The 18365-nt window shown below is 35.7% G+C and overlaps 2 protein-coding genes and 1 non-coding gene across 5 annotated transcripts; all 3 read left to right on the top strand.

The window, feature by feature from the left end:
• Positions 1-580: 580 nt before the first annotated feature.
• On the top strand, positions 581-674 carry LOC116028151. The gene has a single exon (XR_004100096.1). It is a non-coding gene; the product is annotated as a small nucleolar RNA Z161/Z228 (small nucleolar RNA).
• Positions 675-9264: 8590 nt separating this feature from the next.
• LOC116026742 lies at positions 9265-13813 on the top strand. Of its 3 annotated transcripts, none has more exons than XM_031268119.1 (13): positions 9265-9547; positions 9706-10023; positions 10860-11182; positions 11273-11365; positions 11446-11536; positions 11610-11703; positions 11790-11887; positions 11992-12061; positions 12224-12327; positions 12420-12533; positions 12690-12766; positions 12883-12927; positions 13016-13813. In XM_031268119.1, exons 2-13 carry the CDS (start codon positions 9787-9789, stop codon positions 13476-13478), a joined length of 1809 nt encoding a protein of 602 aa, XP_031123979.1. In that variant the 5' UTR covers positions 9265-9547; positions 9706-9786; the 3' UTR covers positions 13479-13813. The 3 variants fall into 3 exon arrangements, with proteins under 3 accessions (XP_031123979.1, XP_031123977.1, XP_031123978.1); XM_031268117.1 differs by having other exon boundaries at positions 9266-9547; positions 12420-12536; XM_031268118.1 differs by having other exon boundaries at positions 9266-9547; positions 9685-10023; positions 12420-12536.
• Positions 13814-16751: 2938 nt separating this feature from the next.
• LOC116026797 (chaperone protein dnaJ 11, chloroplastic-like) lies at positions 16752-17496 on the top strand. The gene has a single exon (XM_031268194.1). The coding sequence runs from the start codon at positions 16811-16813 to the stop codon at positions 17282-17284; it is 474 nt and encodes a 157-aa protein (XP_031124054.1). The 5' UTR covers positions 16752-16810; the 3' UTR covers positions 17285-17496.
• The last annotated feature ends 869 nt before the right edge of the window (positions 17497-18365 follow it).

Raw genomic sequence — 18365 nt, 5'->3', positions numbered from 1 at the left:
ATATTTTTTGTGTGTTCAGTGTAACTCTATATTCACAATTTCATAACTATATATTCAATAATATAACCCAATTTTTGAATCTATATAACAAAATTGTGAATATAGAGTAATTTAATTTTGTATATTGAGATTCAAAATTATGAATATAGAATTCTAAAATTGTGAACATAAAGTTCTAAAATTATGAACAAAATTTTTTAAATTGTGAAAATGAACTTGGGTCCACCTTGTAAGTTGAGTCTTGGTATATAGCATAATTTGCCTCCACTATTGCCTTAAACATTTCAAAGTTGGGCTTCGTAACGGGGCATTGGGCCGAAGAAGAAATGAGGCAAGGCCCGTGGAGCTCAAAACAGTAGATCATTGTCAGATAAACCCTAGCTAAAGCTCCTCCTTCATTCCCCTATTTAATCTGAAAATGAGAAAAATCCATCCCTCATATCTCCACGGAGTCGATCCTGTAGTCCTGTTCCTATTTCATATCTTCTTCTTATTCTTCATCTTCTTTGTTGGTTTGGTTTAGATAGAATTAATTATAGCATTTACCAACGATCCGATCCGACGGAGAACCCGATTCTCCGTCCCGTGTGATGAATTTGGATTCAATTACTCACGACGGTCGTCCGATACACCTCCGGGTGCTGTGATGCAATGATCCAAAATACCTGACGGTTGTTTGATCGGAAATTGTTGTTTTGCTTGCGTGTTATGTTTAATGTATGAATTATTATTATGATTTTGGTTGTTTGGGAGGCGAGCATGGTGATGAAGAACACAAGTTATTCCGATTACTGGCATGAATGGAATACCAAACCTCCTACTCATTCTGAATGCTTGCTTCCAATCTTCATTTTTATTTTCTTTAATTAGTAATTGCACCAAAGCCTAATGGGACATGCTAATGATGCATGGATAATAATTTCCAGAATTATGTTAATGGCGGTGTTTTTTTTTTTTTTTTGCATCTAAAAATAAGTATTTTTCTCTCTTCATGGCGTTGCTGATAATAATTAATTTGTAGAATTACTTAAATTTAAAAACCACCTTAATTTTTGAAATAGAAAATAATTTTTTTGGATGGTGAGGAAATTTTGCATCACTCCAGGAGGAACTTTTTTAACTAATGCATAACTTTTTTTAAACTTTAGATTATGTTACTTTAAAGAATAAATATAATAACTTTCTCAATTCAAAAACGAATTAATGAAAAATCACCATACTCTTAACTCTCAAGTTAATCTTAAGAAAACAAGCAGAAAAATAAAGAGTATAATTGTGCATATTATTTTATAGTTAATCACTGTTAGTGTTAGTTATATTGTTGACAAGAATGTGTTAAATTAATTTCTTATCTGTAATAAATAGTGCAATTTGATAATCTAATTGAAAAAATAGAAAAAGAAAAGAGAGATACTAAGAACTATGAAGCTAACCCTTTCATTTTTTTGGTGATGGAGGGATCATACGTCTTTTTTTTTGTTTTTTTGTGTGAACTGGAGGAGGGGGAACCCAAAAACAAAACAATGCAGGAGCTAGGATTTAAAAAAGACAAAGCGCTATATATGCTAAAGACCTTGTGATTCAGTGACATCAAGTTGCTTGACCTTGTGATTTAGTGACATTAAGTTACTCACGTTCGAAATTCAATGGAGTGCTTGCTAGTGGAGTACTTGCTTCAATAGACTGAGAAATATAATAGTCAGTAATATTAAAAAAGATTGGTAAAATTTGCACAAATTTTTAGGATCTTGTTGAGATTTTGTTGTGCCCGTTGGTCTTTAGCTCCTAACCGTGAATGGTGAGTTGCAAACTTATGAACAAGCTAAACTAACATAGAAAGAATAGAGACAAGAAGAAGGAGAGCATTCTCATTCACTCATTGTAGCCATTACATCATAGGAATACATATATAATGCTAGTAATAAAACCAACATAAATAGTGACCGTTATAGGTTACAACCGTTACAATGCTAACAATAATGGCCACAAATATTATTTATAATACTCCCCCTTGGACATTATTTGACAACGATCTTGTCTCATTAAAACTTACTAGGAAAACCATGTGGGAAAAACCTAGACAAAAAGAGTACAAGGTATATGAATGGTATATTCAAATACTTTCATGCCTCGTTAAAAACTTCACTAGGAAAACCACGTGGGAAAAACCTAGTTGAAGAAAAGAGTACATGATATTTATAAACTCATATATATTCCTGGTTGCCTCATTAAAAACCTTAAGAAAACCCCGTGGGGAAAAAACTTAGTTAAAGGAAAAGAGTATATCCAAAGAGTACAACCATAACGTTTTGTGTTTAACGTTTTGTGTTTAATCTTCAGGATTTGCAAGAGTTGGTCTTCTGGACCAATAATTTATGTGTATGTTGTTGCTCCCCCTGAAGACAACAACTTTCCTGATTGCCTCGTTAAAAACCTTACACTAAGAAAACCCGGTGGGAAAAACTTAGTTAAGGGAAAAAGAGTACAATCATAAGCCTTCAGGGCATAATCTTCATGATTTCGGGGTTCGTCTATTTAAGTATTTATTTGCAACTTTCTCCCCGTATATCATATCGTATCATACTCATGCCTCGTTAAAAACCACACTAGAAAAACCCAATAGGAAAAATCTAGTGAGGAAAAGAGTACATGGTATATAGGTTGCAAAAGAGTACAATTGTTGGTCCTTTTAGGAACCACCCAATTTTCAGGATTGATTTAAGTAAATGTAGTCCAACATCTCCCCCTGAAGATAATAATCTTCGATTTCTACATTGCTGAAAGTAGAATAATTGTTTCAAAAGGAGCATAGAGGAGATGATATGGCAATCTTCATGATTGTCACTATAAGTTAACATTTTATACAATGATCTCGTGACTCTTCTGGAGCCTATGTACGTTGAATATAGCAAATATTCCTTAACCATACCTACTTGAAAACACACTTTTATTGTCCTCCCATAAGTCAGTGGAGGTAGAACACACATAACTAACTTGGAATGGAGATCAAAGGCAGTTATTACCAAGTGATTTATGAGAAAAACACACGTTGGTTTATCGCATAAATTTTAAATTGGAATGTTAAAATATGATCATAGAACTTCTTGTTCTTCCGAAGTGTTCCAATAATAATGAAGAAATGGACTTCAGGTCCTAAAGTGTCCTCAGTATCATTTTTGAGTCTAAACAGTTCGTTATCTTATTCAAGAGATATAAAAGTTAGTGTGATGAGTCAATATGAAATGCGTTAAAGACATCTTTCTAAACAAAAATAGACTGATTGATGTATATAACTTTCAAGGGAATACTCGATCTGCAGGTCGAGATAATACTTGGTTTTCCAAGTCCTTTAATTTCTAAAATTCGTTTTTGGAACTAATACCATTAAGCTCTTTATGATTCAATAAGTACTACGATATATTTTGATTTTTACATTTTCCTACTTCAAGAGGAAATTACTTAGTTAATTGCTTTACTAAATGAGGGTAATAACTCCATTCGTAATCCTTTAACGAATTCATAATGACACATAATTCATTCTTCAAAAGGAGAATTACTCAGTCAATTATGATCTGTGCTAAGATCATATAATAAAGATCATATCGTCCAAAGACCTTATTGTCATATGGTCATGACGTTTATTAGCTGCATATCTAAGTTTATTATGCCAATTATCTTGTATAGTGGAACTTAATGTCATTGTACATGGGAGATTTGGTTAAAATTAATCAAGGGTATCTGCGTGAACCCATGTGTTACAAACACTCGCTATTATACCACCTTATTGTTTTCATTTCTCTTTCGTACAAACACCCATTTGTAACCAACAGGGTTAACATTCAATGGTGTACGCTTTATCAAGAGAATCTGTTTTAGCGAGTTGAGATATGCCTTTAATTGCTCCTTTAAATATTAAATAATGAGGATGCTTCTGGCACCTCACCTGGATCCAGTTTATTTAAATGAGCAACTATATAGGTGATTATGTTGTCGACAGCTTAAAATTTTCTCCCAATATCTTGACAATTTTTAATCAGATCGTTGACATTTCCCAAATATTAAGATCTGATTGTTCCGCATCCCTAGTATTAAGTTTGTTTGGTGCACTTTACTAGGATTTTCGTCTTCTGGACACATGTCTTCAGGACATAATTCTTTTTAGGACAAGAGTGACAATGTTTCTATACTAGATCTAGTATTATGTTCTATATCTCTTAAAACAATAGATCTCCTTACACTACTAGCGTCAAGCTAAGGAGTATCGAGATATATATTATTTGGTCCAATTTGGGGATTATATATGGGACCTTGTCACTCTTTTTTGATCAACATAATCAGTGTATATATACGTTATTTGTATATATATTTGGCAGATTATTTGCTAATATTGCAAATAGATTATCTTCTAAACTTCTAGTTCAGTTTTACTAGTACGTGGATTATAATGAAGATCATTCCATTTCATGGATTTCTCGGCATTTAAATTTGGGTATATCTCCCCCTAATGCCGTGAAACTGATCTTCGATTCCTTATCATGAGCTTTATGTAAATAGATGGAGTTGTATAGCCCATAAAGATACGCAAATGGTGGTGATATAGCAATTGGACTACACACTAAGAATAGGAACGCAGAGTGGGAAATGTTTACACGTACTAGGTTGATGGGGGATTGATACTGATATGCAGTGAGCTAGATTTGAAAATATATCAAGTATGATGTCCCAAAATCATCAATACCTGGTTGGGTCTTATCACGACATTTTGGCAAACCAAATGATACTCATAAGTATGGTATGATCTCTCAAAAGTGCCAAAATAGCTTTAAGAAAATTAAAGCAATGAGTGTCGTATAAGTTGACGTGGATAATTTGGTTTGACGTAGATGCATACAACATCGAGAGAAAATGTATTTTAATTTCTTATTCCTCTTCTTATTACTAGAATGATCTTACTAATGATCAGTCATATCGGGATGAACTATCACCATTGAGGGATAGTGATTTTCATAGATTATGAACCCGTTCAAAATATTTGCAACAGAATTACTGTTGTAATTTATAGAGGAAGAACCTATTACTTCTGGGATAGATATAAATTTGGGGTTATGATAAGGTGTTTTCACGCATTTGTTATTTGACATAATGTCACTTTAAACTGGTAGAGTAAAAGTGAGGCTCGACCGGAGCTCACAAAAGGAACCTTATCGATAATGGTAAAAAGAATTGTAGAGGTTTGTATATAAAAATTATACCAATAGGGAATATCACTAAAACGATGTTGAATGAAAAGGTAGGTTTATCAATATTACCAACAAGAGCATTTGCTTCATGCAAGTTATTTGGTTGGATTCAACATTGTGATATTCTGTTATGTTTCAACAAAATACTTCGGAGTGTGGCACGCACGTGATCAGTGCCTTTGATACCACACATGAAGCATCTTTGCTGCTGGGCCAAAGTTATATATGAATGAGGTGGCTCTCGACTAGTTGGATAACTTAAGATTGCGACACAATTGTGTGAATAGCAGATTTAGATTTAGTCACTGACTTAAAATCTTTAAAGCTTGAAGTCAGTCAAATTGTGTCTTTAGAAAAGGGATCATTCAGGGATTTCTATAATTGTTATCACAAGGGATAAATTAAGGTTTAGCAACAACAAGAGCAACCAAGCAAAACCATGTCACGTTTTGTGGTATGCAAACCTAAGAATAAGATACCAACTTTTGTTAATATATTCTAGAAGCTCACTTCATGGCCTATAGCAAATAAGTATTACCAACGAGAAATACTATGATGGTCCACTTCTAAAACATAACATATAGTCTGCTTAATGAAAAGCTATTCATGCTGAATAGGACATAATATGTATATAAAAACATATTAAATTGCACAGTAATAGCAATTTAAGGAAAATATGATGAATAATTAGTGCATAAATAATTAGTTTGCACATAATAATTATCACATGAATGTACATGGCATGAAATAATATTTTATCATATTAAAATATGAATGGACTAACCTCATCGGAGTATGGTCAAAATCTCCGATAATTCTTCATAATCAATTCCAGCCGTGCTCCGTAATTGATATACCAAAATAATGGTAGATTTAATAGTTTAATATATGAGCAGGCCTAGATGGAAAAGGCTACTCCAAATATCAAATATAAACAAATAGGATTATATTTTTCAATTCTCCACCTTGTAAAAAAAATTGGGCGCATTTGAAGTATATTAGACTCCAGATGTTCTAACTGGATCATTGTGTGACATTGGGTCTCGCAGTCTATGATGACCCAAAAAAAAACATACTTATATGCAAATGCCACAATATACCAAGTAAGCTTATTTAAAATTTTAAAAGAAGCCCATAATATCAAGAAATAATGTCATATTTTAAGCCCAAAACCCAATGACCAATTCCGTCATCTACATCTCTGAATCAAATTAAACCTAGCTGCCATACTAATTATTTGCGCCGGAATGTCGACCACCACTAGGGCACAGTACAGCCAGCGACAACCAGCGACAACCAGCCACCGTCACCTCCTCCAGAGCGCCAAGGTACCGCCGGAGTGTAATCAACCAAAAACAAAGACAACGGTGAGAGAGATACAAAAACGATCTGAAAAAAATGGGCAGTAGCGACGATCGGGCGGAGAGGAAGAGAAGCGTGGACTCCGCCGCCGCCACTCTCAAGGCAGAGAGATTGTCACGCCGATCGTTACCCAGCACCGCCGATCGATGCTGCTGATCGGAGGCAGACCCCACCGTCCGCCGCCATCTCCATCGGACGCGGCAGCCAAAACGGCGGTCGCACAGGCGCCGCTACCGCCGCTCACTTATTCGGAGCGCCGGGCAGTCGAGAACCGCAACCCTCTTCCGGAGGGTCGGGGGACTGCGAACTTCCGGGATCCTGATCAGACTCCGAGTAAAGGCAATCAGTGTCAACACCAGTAAATGACCATCAGAATGAAAACAAATCGGAAAAAGCTCTCAATAACAGGTTTGGAATTGTTTTTCTTTGAGGAAGAATATACATATATTACGGTATGTATGAATGTATATACATTCGAATAATTATTTTTCGAATACAATAGCATATATATCAAAATTAGAGTTTGCTTTTCTAAATACATCTCTGTATTCGGAATTTAAAAAAAAAAAAAAACATATATCGTTGGTATATAAATATGCAGTAAATTTTTTTGAATGTTCCTGAATATCCATATTCTGGAAATGCCTGGATACTGTTGATTTTGCAAGATATATACAGAATGTACATATTACATGTATAACATACTGTAAAATATATTCATATACATTGAATTCATGTAGATAAACAAAATGCATAGGAAAAAAAATATGCTAGTTCAAATATGTATATTACCAGAAAGCATATAAGCATATTATCAAATTCACATATACAGAAATGCAAACATATGCATTTTTACATAAAAACTTTATAAAATTACCGTTCACCACGATGTATTTGAGCGTGCTGATAACGTGTTGAGATTTTGTTGTGCCCGTTGGTCTTTAGCTCCTAACCGTGAATGGTGAGTTGCAAACTTATGAACAAGCTAAACTAACATAGAAAGAATAGAGACAAGAAGAAGGAGAGCATTCTCATTCACTCATTGTAGCCATTACATCATAGGAATACATATATAATGCTAGTAATAAAACCAACATAAATAGTGACCATTATAGGTTACAACCGTTACAATGCAAACAATAATGGCCACAAATATTATTTATAACAGATCCAAATTTTTGTGAGTGTGTCACAATTTTTAGGATCCAAATTTTTGTGAGTGTGTCACGTGTAGGTTTGGTTGGGCGCTTCTGGTTTGCCTCACGCACACAAGGTAAGTTATTTGTGTTTGGTCCGATTAAAAATCTGAAGAAAGTTCTGTGATCAAGTTTTATTTGTGTTTGGTTATTTGTGTTTGGTCCGATTAAAAGTGCTAGAGCTGAGTATTTCATAGATAAAAATAGCCTAACATGTGGTAATGTCATGTGGTAGCTTGAGCGGTCTTCAATCGCACTATTTGCTAGATTTATTTATGAGTTAGTTTGACAAAATGTGTAAAAAACAAAAAATTCAAGGAGCAGCTTGCAATAGGTGTGAATGTTAAGATACCTGAACTTGTGACACTGTCTTTGTATAGAAACTAGCCAATGGCAACCTCCCACGTAGACAACAAATCTTCTTCAGTCTTCACGGCATGCTAAATTTTCCAAGTAAGCCGGTGACTGCTGACTTGGACAAATACATCATTTCTTTTATATTAAATAAATAAATACTCCGTAATAAAGTAGGGTATGACCATTTCAATTCAAATTGCACCAAAAAAGTAGCACAGCCAGTGGGTCCCATTAGTCGGACTGTTGTTAATGCTTCCTTGGACAAATTGACCTTACTGCCCTTTAAAATTATTCTCATACCATTTAATAAATATCCTAATAGGATAAAGATTTGATTGTTAATTCAACTTGTAACTAAGAATCAAATTACACAATGTTTTTGACTGAATGTGCTGTAAGATCGTTTCACGAATCCTTATCCATGAGACATGAAAAAAATACAATGTTAATAAAGAATAATGTGTTTATGTAAATGTATCCATGAGACATGTAAAAAAAAAATACAATATTAATAAAGAAGAATGTGTTTATGTAAATGTACTACTCCCTTTGTCATATTTTATCTGCTATACTTACTACTCATTGATTAAATAAATTTTTTATTCTTTGCTTATTTCTATTATCATTTTTCTTATAATAATTTATAAATTTAATTTGTTGTGTTTAATAATACTTTTAATGTAGTTCCTAAATATATAAATTATTTTCTAATTCTAAACTTAATATTATGAAAATTTAAATTATAAATAACTTTAGTAAAGTCATCCGACACATAAAATGAGATCGAGAGAATACATTTTTTTTTAAAAAAAAGTATAACACTTTATTCTTGATTAATATTACATTTTATAATATAAATATTACATTTTCATTTGAATCGACTTATCACACGGATAAGAATCCTCATGGTTTTACACAAATTTTTGTTTTTTTTTTTTCGTTTGTTTTTTTTTTTTTTTTTTTTTTTTTTTTTTTTTTTTTTTTTTTTTTTTTTTTTTTTTGTTTTTGTTTTTTTTTTTTGTTTTTTTTTTTGGGTGATGGGAACCCAAAGGGTAAGACTGGAAAATCAACCATCTGAAGGCGTCAAGTGATATAAAATCGAACCCGCGGAACAATGGGCGTTGACTGATTTCCCAGTTCACACATCCTTTCGGGCGTTCCCGCCTGCTTTCCTTTCCTTTCAGTCTCACACTGTTTTTTCCCACTTATTTTTTCACTTATTTTCTTCAATTCTCTCTTTTTTCTGATCAGTCAAACAAACCCAAAAGAAAAGAAGAAGAACAAAGAGTAGAGTCTGGGTCAAGTCTTTGTTGAGGCAATCTGAGAATTCAATTCTAAACGTATCCTGAAATCCAGAAGAGATTTATAAATTCCCCTCCTCGGATTGTGAAGGTATTAAATGCATGCCCATCCATCAAACCCATAAATCCCCTCACCCTTTCCATCTTTCCAATCAGTCATCACATTTTTCTTCAAAGTTTTGATCTTTACGTGTAAGCTTTGACGGGTTCGTTTTTTTGATTGTTTAGAAATTGTTTTGTGATTGATAGGTGGAGAAGTTGCAGAAGTTTTGGGGCCTTGGGTTTGCTTCTTTTTTTTGTTGTAAAATTTTAGATTGGATTGGTAGAAGCATGGGGGCAGTGTGTCCAGGAGGAACGGCGCGGAGTAGATCCGTGGTTCATCATGAGAGAAGCTCAGGGCGGCCGAGGAAGAGTAAGGGGATGAAGAATTATGAGGAAGAGACTAAAGGTTCTTCTTATGATATGGATGGCTCTGGGAAAATGCAGAATCTTTATGATTCTGGTGAATTGAGCTTCTCTGGGGAGTTGAAGCCCTCCACTCCTGCAAGGTTTGGGGCTGCTAACATGGTATGCACACACATTTTTTTTATTTTTATTTTTTTACTTTTTTTATGACGAGGGAAACTGCATCCATTACTCGAAAGTGTGCACAGGTATACTCTCTCTTATGATTCGACAAATGATCACATAGGTAAAAAAACCTAGGCGATTCATAGATGATCGCCTCAAATCAAGAAGCCTAATAGGCATATTGGATAAGCCCCACATTATGCCCTTATATGTCAAATGACCACAATGAGGGAAAACAATTTAGATTGTCCATTTGTTCAAACCAAGAAGGCTAATTAGTTTGCTCACCCTGGGAGTCGAATTTGGTATCTTGTGTTTTCCTAGCCTATAGTTGACCAACTTGGCTGGGTTGTCCCTGTATGCATACACAATTTAAGTTTGTTGTAGACTGTAGAGTGCTGGTTTCTTAGTCATTGTTTGTTCAATGTGATTACTCTCTATAGTCTATCATTTTGTATGTATGTATAATCTGGTTTCTTAGTCATTGTCTGTTCAATGTGGTTACACTATAGTCTATCATTTTGTATGTATGTATAATCCTGGTGCTTGATCATGTAAATCATTGATTGGATGATCATATGAAAATCGAAAGCTGGCAGGGTGAAGGCTTTCCATTTGGTCGATTCTTGAATAAGTTTTTGTGTGAGTTGAGGTTTTGGGCTGGGCATAGTGCCAGGATGCAGTTCAATTGTGTCCATAGACCTTTATCTGACATATCTCGTCTGATTTTATCCGGCTCTGACAATAATGAACGATTAATTAGAAGGGAAAACATGAAGAAGTTTATTTTTTGCATTTCTCGTTACTGGGGTAACCTATTCTTGTTGTGACAGGCTTCTCAAGCAAGCTCGTTTCTTGGGAAAGCGAGCATAGTTGGCCTAGAGAAGGCGGTAGAAGTTATAGACACATTAGGCTGCAGCGTGGCGAATTTGAACAACAGTGGGTTTATTTTCGTTATGGGATCAAAAGGGAATGGAATATCTATACTGGCATTTGAGGTTGCTAATACCATCACCAAAGCCGTAAACTTATTGCAGTCTCTATCTAAAGAAAACGTCGAGTACTTGAAAGATGAAATCTTATGTTCCAAATCTGTACGAGAGTTGGTCTCTACCGATAAGGAGGAGCTGCTCAGTATAGCTGCTGCTGACAAAAGGTTAGCCCCGAAGGGGAAAATGAAGAACTTTTCTGCAAAAAATGATGTTATTAGAAATGCATTGACCATTTTTTGGGGTAATATTTGTAGGACGGAATTTAAAGTTTTCTCCCAAGAAGTAGTAAGATTTGGAAATATGTGTAAAGACCCGCAATGGCACAACCTTGATCGGTATTTCTCAACGTAAGGCAGATACTTCATAGTTCATACCATGAATTAGCCGAGGCAGTCTGGTCATTTGCTTATGTTTTTGCGTATTTCAGGTTGGATTCTAACCCTGTAAGTCATGAACAATTCAGAGAGGAGGCTGATATGACAATGCAAGAATTGGTGACTCTCGCTCAGCATACTTCTGTAAGATTGTCTTTCTGCTCGATATTTTGCATTCTTTTTATATGGGGTATGACTAATCGTGCTGAATCTGCAGGAATTGTATCACGAGTTCCATTCTTTGGACCGATTTGAACAAGAGTATCGGAAGAAAATTGTGGAATTAGACTCTTTAAGCCTACCTCGAAAAGGTTTGTTGCAGATAATTGAGAACTATTAATACTATATGGCAGATTGTCATTTCTTGATTGGCCAAACCTTTTCCTTCTCGTTATAGGGGAGAGTCTCATGATGTTTCACAGTGACGTAAAACATCAAAGAAAACTCGTGAGGGGATTGAAGAAGAAATCCCTTTGGTCGAAAAGTCTGGAAGAGGTACTTGTCGAAAATATTTTGCTCGTCTTGAAACCTAATGTTCTATTCGTGGAAATAGGAAAGCATAAATTGCTCATTCTTGTTCTTCTCCAATACTTATATAGGTTGTTGAGAAGCTTGTTGATATCGTGATCTTCATTCATCAAGAGATCTTGGAAGCATTTGGAGATGGCGGTATAATAGCTTAACTAACACTTTCTCTCATCTATATTCTCTTTAAGAACATTGCATAGTCTGTTATTTTCCCGCGAGTATAAAGTTCCCTTTCTTGTGATGCCACGCTTTTCAGCTTCAGATTGCGATAATCCTCGAAGTAAAATTCCTTTTTTTGACCAGGATTGATGCGTATGGGCAAGGAGCCTGCAAAGAAACGAGAAAGATTAGGCATGGCTGGTCTTGCTTTACATTACGCTAACCTAATCACTAAAATAGATAATATTGTGAGTATGAAAACGACTTTATTGGTTTGGTACTAGGGCGCCTCTTAGTCTAAACGCGTTTTGCTTAATGCAACTAAATATATTATTGTCAGGCCTTACGCCCTACTTCTCTTCCTCCGGGCACGAGGGATGCGTTGTATAACGCTTTACCACCCGCTGTGAAAACAGCCCTTCGTTCTCGGCTACAAGCACCAGATATGAAGAAGAAGGTTTGTCTTTCAGATTTGGTCCGTTTTGCTACACACACAACAAAATCGAATCATTGGGAGCTGTTTGAGACTTTGAGACACGATTTTCTTCATCAATAAACGATATGTAACAATGTAACATCGAATCTGTGCTGTACAATCTTCCTTTTGCAGCTCACAGTCGCTCAAATCAAAGCTGAAATGGAGAGGACGCTCGAGTGGCTTGTTCCAGTAGCTACTGATACAACAAAGTATGTAAAACGCGTGTTTCTTTGTACCCAAACAGCTAAAAATTCATTCTTTCTGTTCTGCAAATTCAAATTTTGCTTATTTAAACAAATTTTGCTTCTTTTGCTGGCCAACACAGAGCACATCAAGGATTTGGATGGGTTGGAGAGTGGGCAAACAACGGGTTAGTAGACGAAACGACTTCCTTCTTCTCCTTTCGCGTTTTACAACTTCTTAGAGGAACTTAACAGTGTTTTCGTTCTTTATTGCAGAAACGAGCTTCTCGGGAAGAAGGGAGGAATCAAGAACAGCTTCATCAATTTGCAGACGCTTTACCATGCAGACAAAACCAAAATGGACTCTCTAATCCTCGAACTCGTGGCATTTCTTCATCGTCTCATCACCCTCGTGAAACACAACGAGTCGAGGGCTCTGCCAGCGAGATCACCTACACACAAAGGCCTCGCCCTGCACATTGAAACGCCCAATGCGGCTCAGCTTTCTCTGGACGATATAAACCTGCTGGAAGAAGTCACGAGAAGGAGAATGCTGGCTCCCGGGAGAAGCAAGAGCCAAGAATTCTCGGTCCCCGAGAAGGGAAGGAATCAACAGGCTCGGGCGCTGAGCAGAAGCGCTGGCAGCTCTCCTCGCGCAAAGATGGAATGCCCAAACGCGAATGCTAATGCAAATGCAAATGCATTGGATATTCTTGATGGGATACATTCAAGGTATTGAGTTCTTTGATGACATAGAGAAATCAAGCATTGATTTTTTCATTGAATTCTGTGCTTTAGGATGATTTTGGTGTTTACTTAGAACCATAGCAGTTTTGATCAGCCTCATACAGAAGGTGTATTGTGTTTAGGTTGCACAGATCAATTGTATGTACCCCGTCGCGGTTGTAGTTTAGGACTGGTTCACGGGTTTTGGCTACTCCGTGGCTCAGGACTGGCTCACGCGTTTTGGCCATCTTGACATCCCTAATTGTATATCTTGTGGGGTTTATACTTACCTATCTATACATGATTTGTGTGAAATTAATGTTGTGGGAGTGGATTTTTATCATACTACTTCAAGTCATTAATTTACAAGGCTGAAGTTCCGTTTGGATGTTTAAATGATTAAATTTTGTCAAATCGATAATAAAAAATTACTCCCTCTGTTCCATTTTACCTGTCCTATTTACTATTCATTGGTCAAACCAACACATTCTTCATTACTTATTTTCTTTAGTAATTTTTTTTTTAATTTTTAATTTTAATTTTTTGTGTTTAATAGTATTTTTAATGTAGTTTCTAAATGTATAAATTTTATATATTAATGCTAAATTTAATATTATGAAAAATTGGATTAAAAATAACTTCAGTCAAGTCTCGTTAAACGAACTAGACATCCAAAATGGGACGGAGGTAGTAAAAGGTAAGAACCAATCTCAACCATATTACCATTGTCTGGTTGAGAATAACGTAAGAGAAGTGTGTGGCACAAATAACACAAGAGGACAAGTGGTAGATAAAGAAAAGCTAGCTATGTTGACTTTCACTCATTATATTCTTTGACATTTATCCAACAAGGCAACAATACCTAGTTTAAATTTTAAAATAAAATTTTTATTTTTTTTATATAATTCATAATAGAAACAATTAAGTCATAAGTATCTAATAAATATAAAAAATTTTATTATCATGCTAGAAAGTAAAATTAGAAAAGAAAAAACTTATTATTTTTGTAGTAATGTCATAGCCTTCTTAATGTGATTTATCTATCATGTGTAATTTACGAGCTATTATGAATGAGCAGAATTAGCATACACTAACGAGACACCTTTAAGCCGGTATCATACTCAAACTAATCCCCACATATAAATATTTAATTTTTTTTGTCAGACCACGGGTATCCTGAGCTGTAACGGTAGGAGGTACTTTAAGTCCGTACCATACTCATACTAATCCACGTCCGCACGAGAGGGACTTCGAACACTTTGATAAGAGTGCACAGCCGCTCACGCCAACAAAGCTGGTTAAATATAAATATTTAATTTGAGTTCAACACTTTGAGTTATTGTGAAAATTTACTTAAGAATCTTTTAGGTCGAGTGTACACGCATAAAGGAACATTTGACATTAATTAATCACTTAATCATGTTTACGTTAACATTAACAAACCTGGTACCAACATTAATGTAGGGAATCACCGGCTTTCTGACAATCAGCGGCATCTTTTTTCCTTGATAAGGCAACCAAACCGCCGACGCCCATGTGCACTGATTGCTTGCAGTTGGACCAACGGTTTCCATGGGCTAAGGTACGTTGCACCTATCATTCTTCTATATACTTTACTATTATCATAATGCAAACCCCTATTCGCCCTTCTACTTCATTAATGAAAACCGTGGGCGTAGACCCCAAAGCTTAGTTGTGTAGGCCATACACTTTTTAAGTGGAGACTTTAATTTTATAATAAAAATTAGTTTAAGAATGATAGTTGGTTATAATTTATGTAGTGATTTGTTATGTTTTCTGAAGTCAAATTGAATTATATCATAGTATTTTTGTTTTATTTTAGTGAGAAATGAGTCCCCATAATTCCGTTACATCTTCGCCTTTTGGATTGAACAATTGCTGCATCTAATTATAAGTCATCTGGAGGTTGATCCAACATTATATTTCTCCGGTCACCGATATATCAATAGTCTATCCCAAGTTTGTCATCAGATCAATACATTTGTTATATTCTTCAAATTTTGGGTAACATATGAAATACTAATATGTGATAAAATATTTTTTCAATTTAGTAATAGAGTTTTGACTTCTTCTCTAGAATTGATCTCTCCAGACCGCATTTACCACACATGCTGAATTTAGTTTTAGTTTCACATATTCATGAAACCTGGATTCTTGGTTAAATGAGCCCCCTTAGGCCGTAAAGTTATGCCGTGATGCCATTTGATCTCTCAGTTCGATTTTAATTGGGAAATCAATAATTCATTTCCCTTAACGATTCTATACTAGGCCTCCTCCACTAGTTAACCTTGACCCTATTTTTATAACATAACCTATATTCATTTTTAGTCAACTCTCTAACATATCAATAATTGTGTAAAAATAAACTTTTCTATCAATCAAAGTTATTATTTTTTTTTTTTGTGAAAATGTCTATAAACTACAAATATAGTAAGGGCATCCCCAATAGGAGATTGTTTGTGGTTTTTGGTATATTAAAAATTACAAAGTTGGGGTTTTAAAGAATGTGGAGCAATGATTTTTGGAGGTTTTTATCAGAATTAAAAAAAATAGTGAGACGCAGTTGCATCTCATTGACCAACTAGTAGGCGCGTGTGTTACACGCCCTCAATGGGGTGTTTCGGAGTGGCCGCCAGCTGGTGCCACTCCGAAGACCAATGGTTACTTTTTTTTTCTTTTTTTTTTCCCCTTCCCATGTCAGTTTTTTTTCCTTTTAATTTTCTTTCAATTTTTATTCCCTCTTCTCTCTTCTAGTGTCACCTAAAAAACACAAAAATTTTAAACTATTGGAGATGTCCTAATTAAATAATTAAGTAAGGATAACAATTGTGTGAGACTGCTTCACGAGTTTCAGTCCGTGAGACGTGTTTAATCTTTGATTAATGAGTCAAATTTTTGACCTCATTAATCAAAGACCTGAACTGTCTCACGATTTACGGTCTCACATAAATTTTTGCAATTAAATAAAAAAATTTGTACTAGACATGCAATTATAGTAGTCCTAGTCTAATAACTAAGAGACAGCGACAAAATGATTCCAGCTGTCCAGCTGGCAGTGGATGAGAAGAGTAAATTAAGAATGTGACTCAGCAAGCATCCCTTATCCATAAGTTTGGGACACGTGGGCCCACTCAAACGGATAAGTCCAAACTAGGCCCATTGGAAATAGCCTTCTAGATCCAATTCCACGCGTACACCGCATCACATCCAACTGTCTCTCCGCAACTATAAATACTCCCCATTAGTTGATCCGTCCCCTATCCAGATTACACTTTTATCCACAAAGCGAAATTTCAACGATCCAATTCCTCAATCATTCAATCAATGGCTTCCACGTCTGCTTCGTTTCTTCTCTCTTCTCCGTTCGTCGGCTCCGCGATTTCCGCGGCGGAGGTTGCTCGGCCAAGGTGCGTCAGTTTCCGACGGCCGGTTTCCGTCTCCGCCTCCTGCGCAACGGCGGAGAGGACGACTGTCCAGACTCCGCAGAGTTCGCTTTACGACGTTCTAGGGATTCGGACGGGCGCGTCCGGCCAGGAAATCAAAGCGGCGTACCGGAGATTGGCTAGGGTTTTGCATCCGGACGTTGCGTCCGGCAGCGTGATTCAGGAGTCGTCGTCGTCGCCGGCGGAGGATTTCATCAGAGTTCACGCGGCGTACTCGACTCTCTCTGATCCGGAAAAGCGCGCCAATTACGACCGCTCGCTACTCCGATCTCGGCATCCTGTTGCTGCCTCGGTGAGAGGATATTCCGTCCGCAGATCTGCGCTTAGGAAATGGGAGACAGATCAATGCTGGTAGCTCCGGCGACTCCGCAGATCGCAGAAAATCATGTTATTCTTTGATTAGGTGCAGATCTTAGTGATAGATCTCAATACTTTGTACAGAATCGACTCGAATTTGAGATTCGAGTTTATAGCTAGGTTGATGCTAAAGTTCATTGTGATTTATTCAGACGCCTATTTTTGAAGTCTGAATCCATATCATGAATGAAAGAAAAGAAGTTTCTAATTTCTGCGGATTGTTTTGACTTTTAAACTGCGTAATAATCTGAAACGGCACAACAATATTTGACTTCACAGAAATTCAAACACTTGTCTAGAACTAATTGGATAATCAACAAAATCAGACTTCTGTAACGTTTGGCACCTCTTCCGGGTCACGCTGCATTTTTTTGATTTAAAGTTTTATAACTCTTTTAAAATGAGCATACCAAAGTTGAGATTTCTTCAGTTAATAGTCAGAATTGAGACTGGTCATGAAAAACAGCGATAACATTCTTTGCACGCTATAAGAGTGACAATTTTCATTGCAGTTGACAAACTTTGTTTGAATGAGTGACAAAGCTTCACTCTAATCGATCCCAAGCCCATGTTCACTATGTATGACCATTCATTGCGTGTGCTATCTTAAGTTGATCAAATCAAGACAAAAGTAGATGATTTATATTCGTAAGACAAAAAATCACAATACAAATATAAAAAATTACAACACAAAGCACATGCATATGTTACATATTTACTTATTTTTCAAAGTTACCAAGAAATTCATAACATAAAATACAATTACTAATTTGTTTCAAGTACAAAATTCATACTCTTATGGTATAGAATTTCATAACACAAGACACAAAATACTTATTGATATATTTTAGGTACTAAATTCATACTCGATACATAATTTCATAACATAAAGACACAAAAAATGCACATACACATACACCAGGATATAGTGCATTGTGAATCTTGGTCCATTAGTAATAAGTTGCTAAGCTATGATATAATCAAATTGGGGCTCCAATCATGCTATACACCCAATTTTGAGACCCACCCTTATTGGGTTGCTACGTGATATCTAAACAAACTGGGCCTCAAGCCAAGCA

The sequence above is a fragment of the Ipomoea triloba genome, chromosome 8 (genome assembly GCF_003576645.1).
Source record: "Ipomoea triloba cultivar NCNSP0323 chromosome 8, ASM357664v1".
Taxonomy (NCBI): domain Eukaryota; kingdom Viridiplantae; phylum Streptophyta; class Magnoliopsida; order Solanales; family Convolvulaceae; genus Ipomoea; species Ipomoea triloba.
The sequence above is the reverse complement of the archived record's forward strand: the minus strand, read 5'-3'. Positions and strand labels throughout refer to the sequence as shown.

Excerpts from the sequence above, each read along its gene's own strand:
- LOC116026742 (XM_031268117.1), top strand. The coding sequence starts at position 9,787 with ATGGGGGCAGTGTGTCCAGGAGGAACGGCGCGGAGTAGATCCGTGGTT. Across the intron at positions 11,704-11,789 it reads TTTAAGCCTACCTCGAAAAG|GGGAGAGTCTCATGATGTTT; the intron begins GTTTGTTGCAGA and ends TTCTCGTTATAG. Across the intron at positions 12,537-12,689 it reads CACCAGATATGAAGAAGAAG|CTCACAGTCGCTCAAATCAA; the intron begins GTTTGTCTTTCA and ends TTCCTTTTGCAG.
- LOC116026797 (XM_031268194.1), top strand. The coding sequence starts at position 16,811 with ATGGCTTCCACGTCTGCTTCGTTTCTTCTCTCTTCTCCGTTCGTCGGC.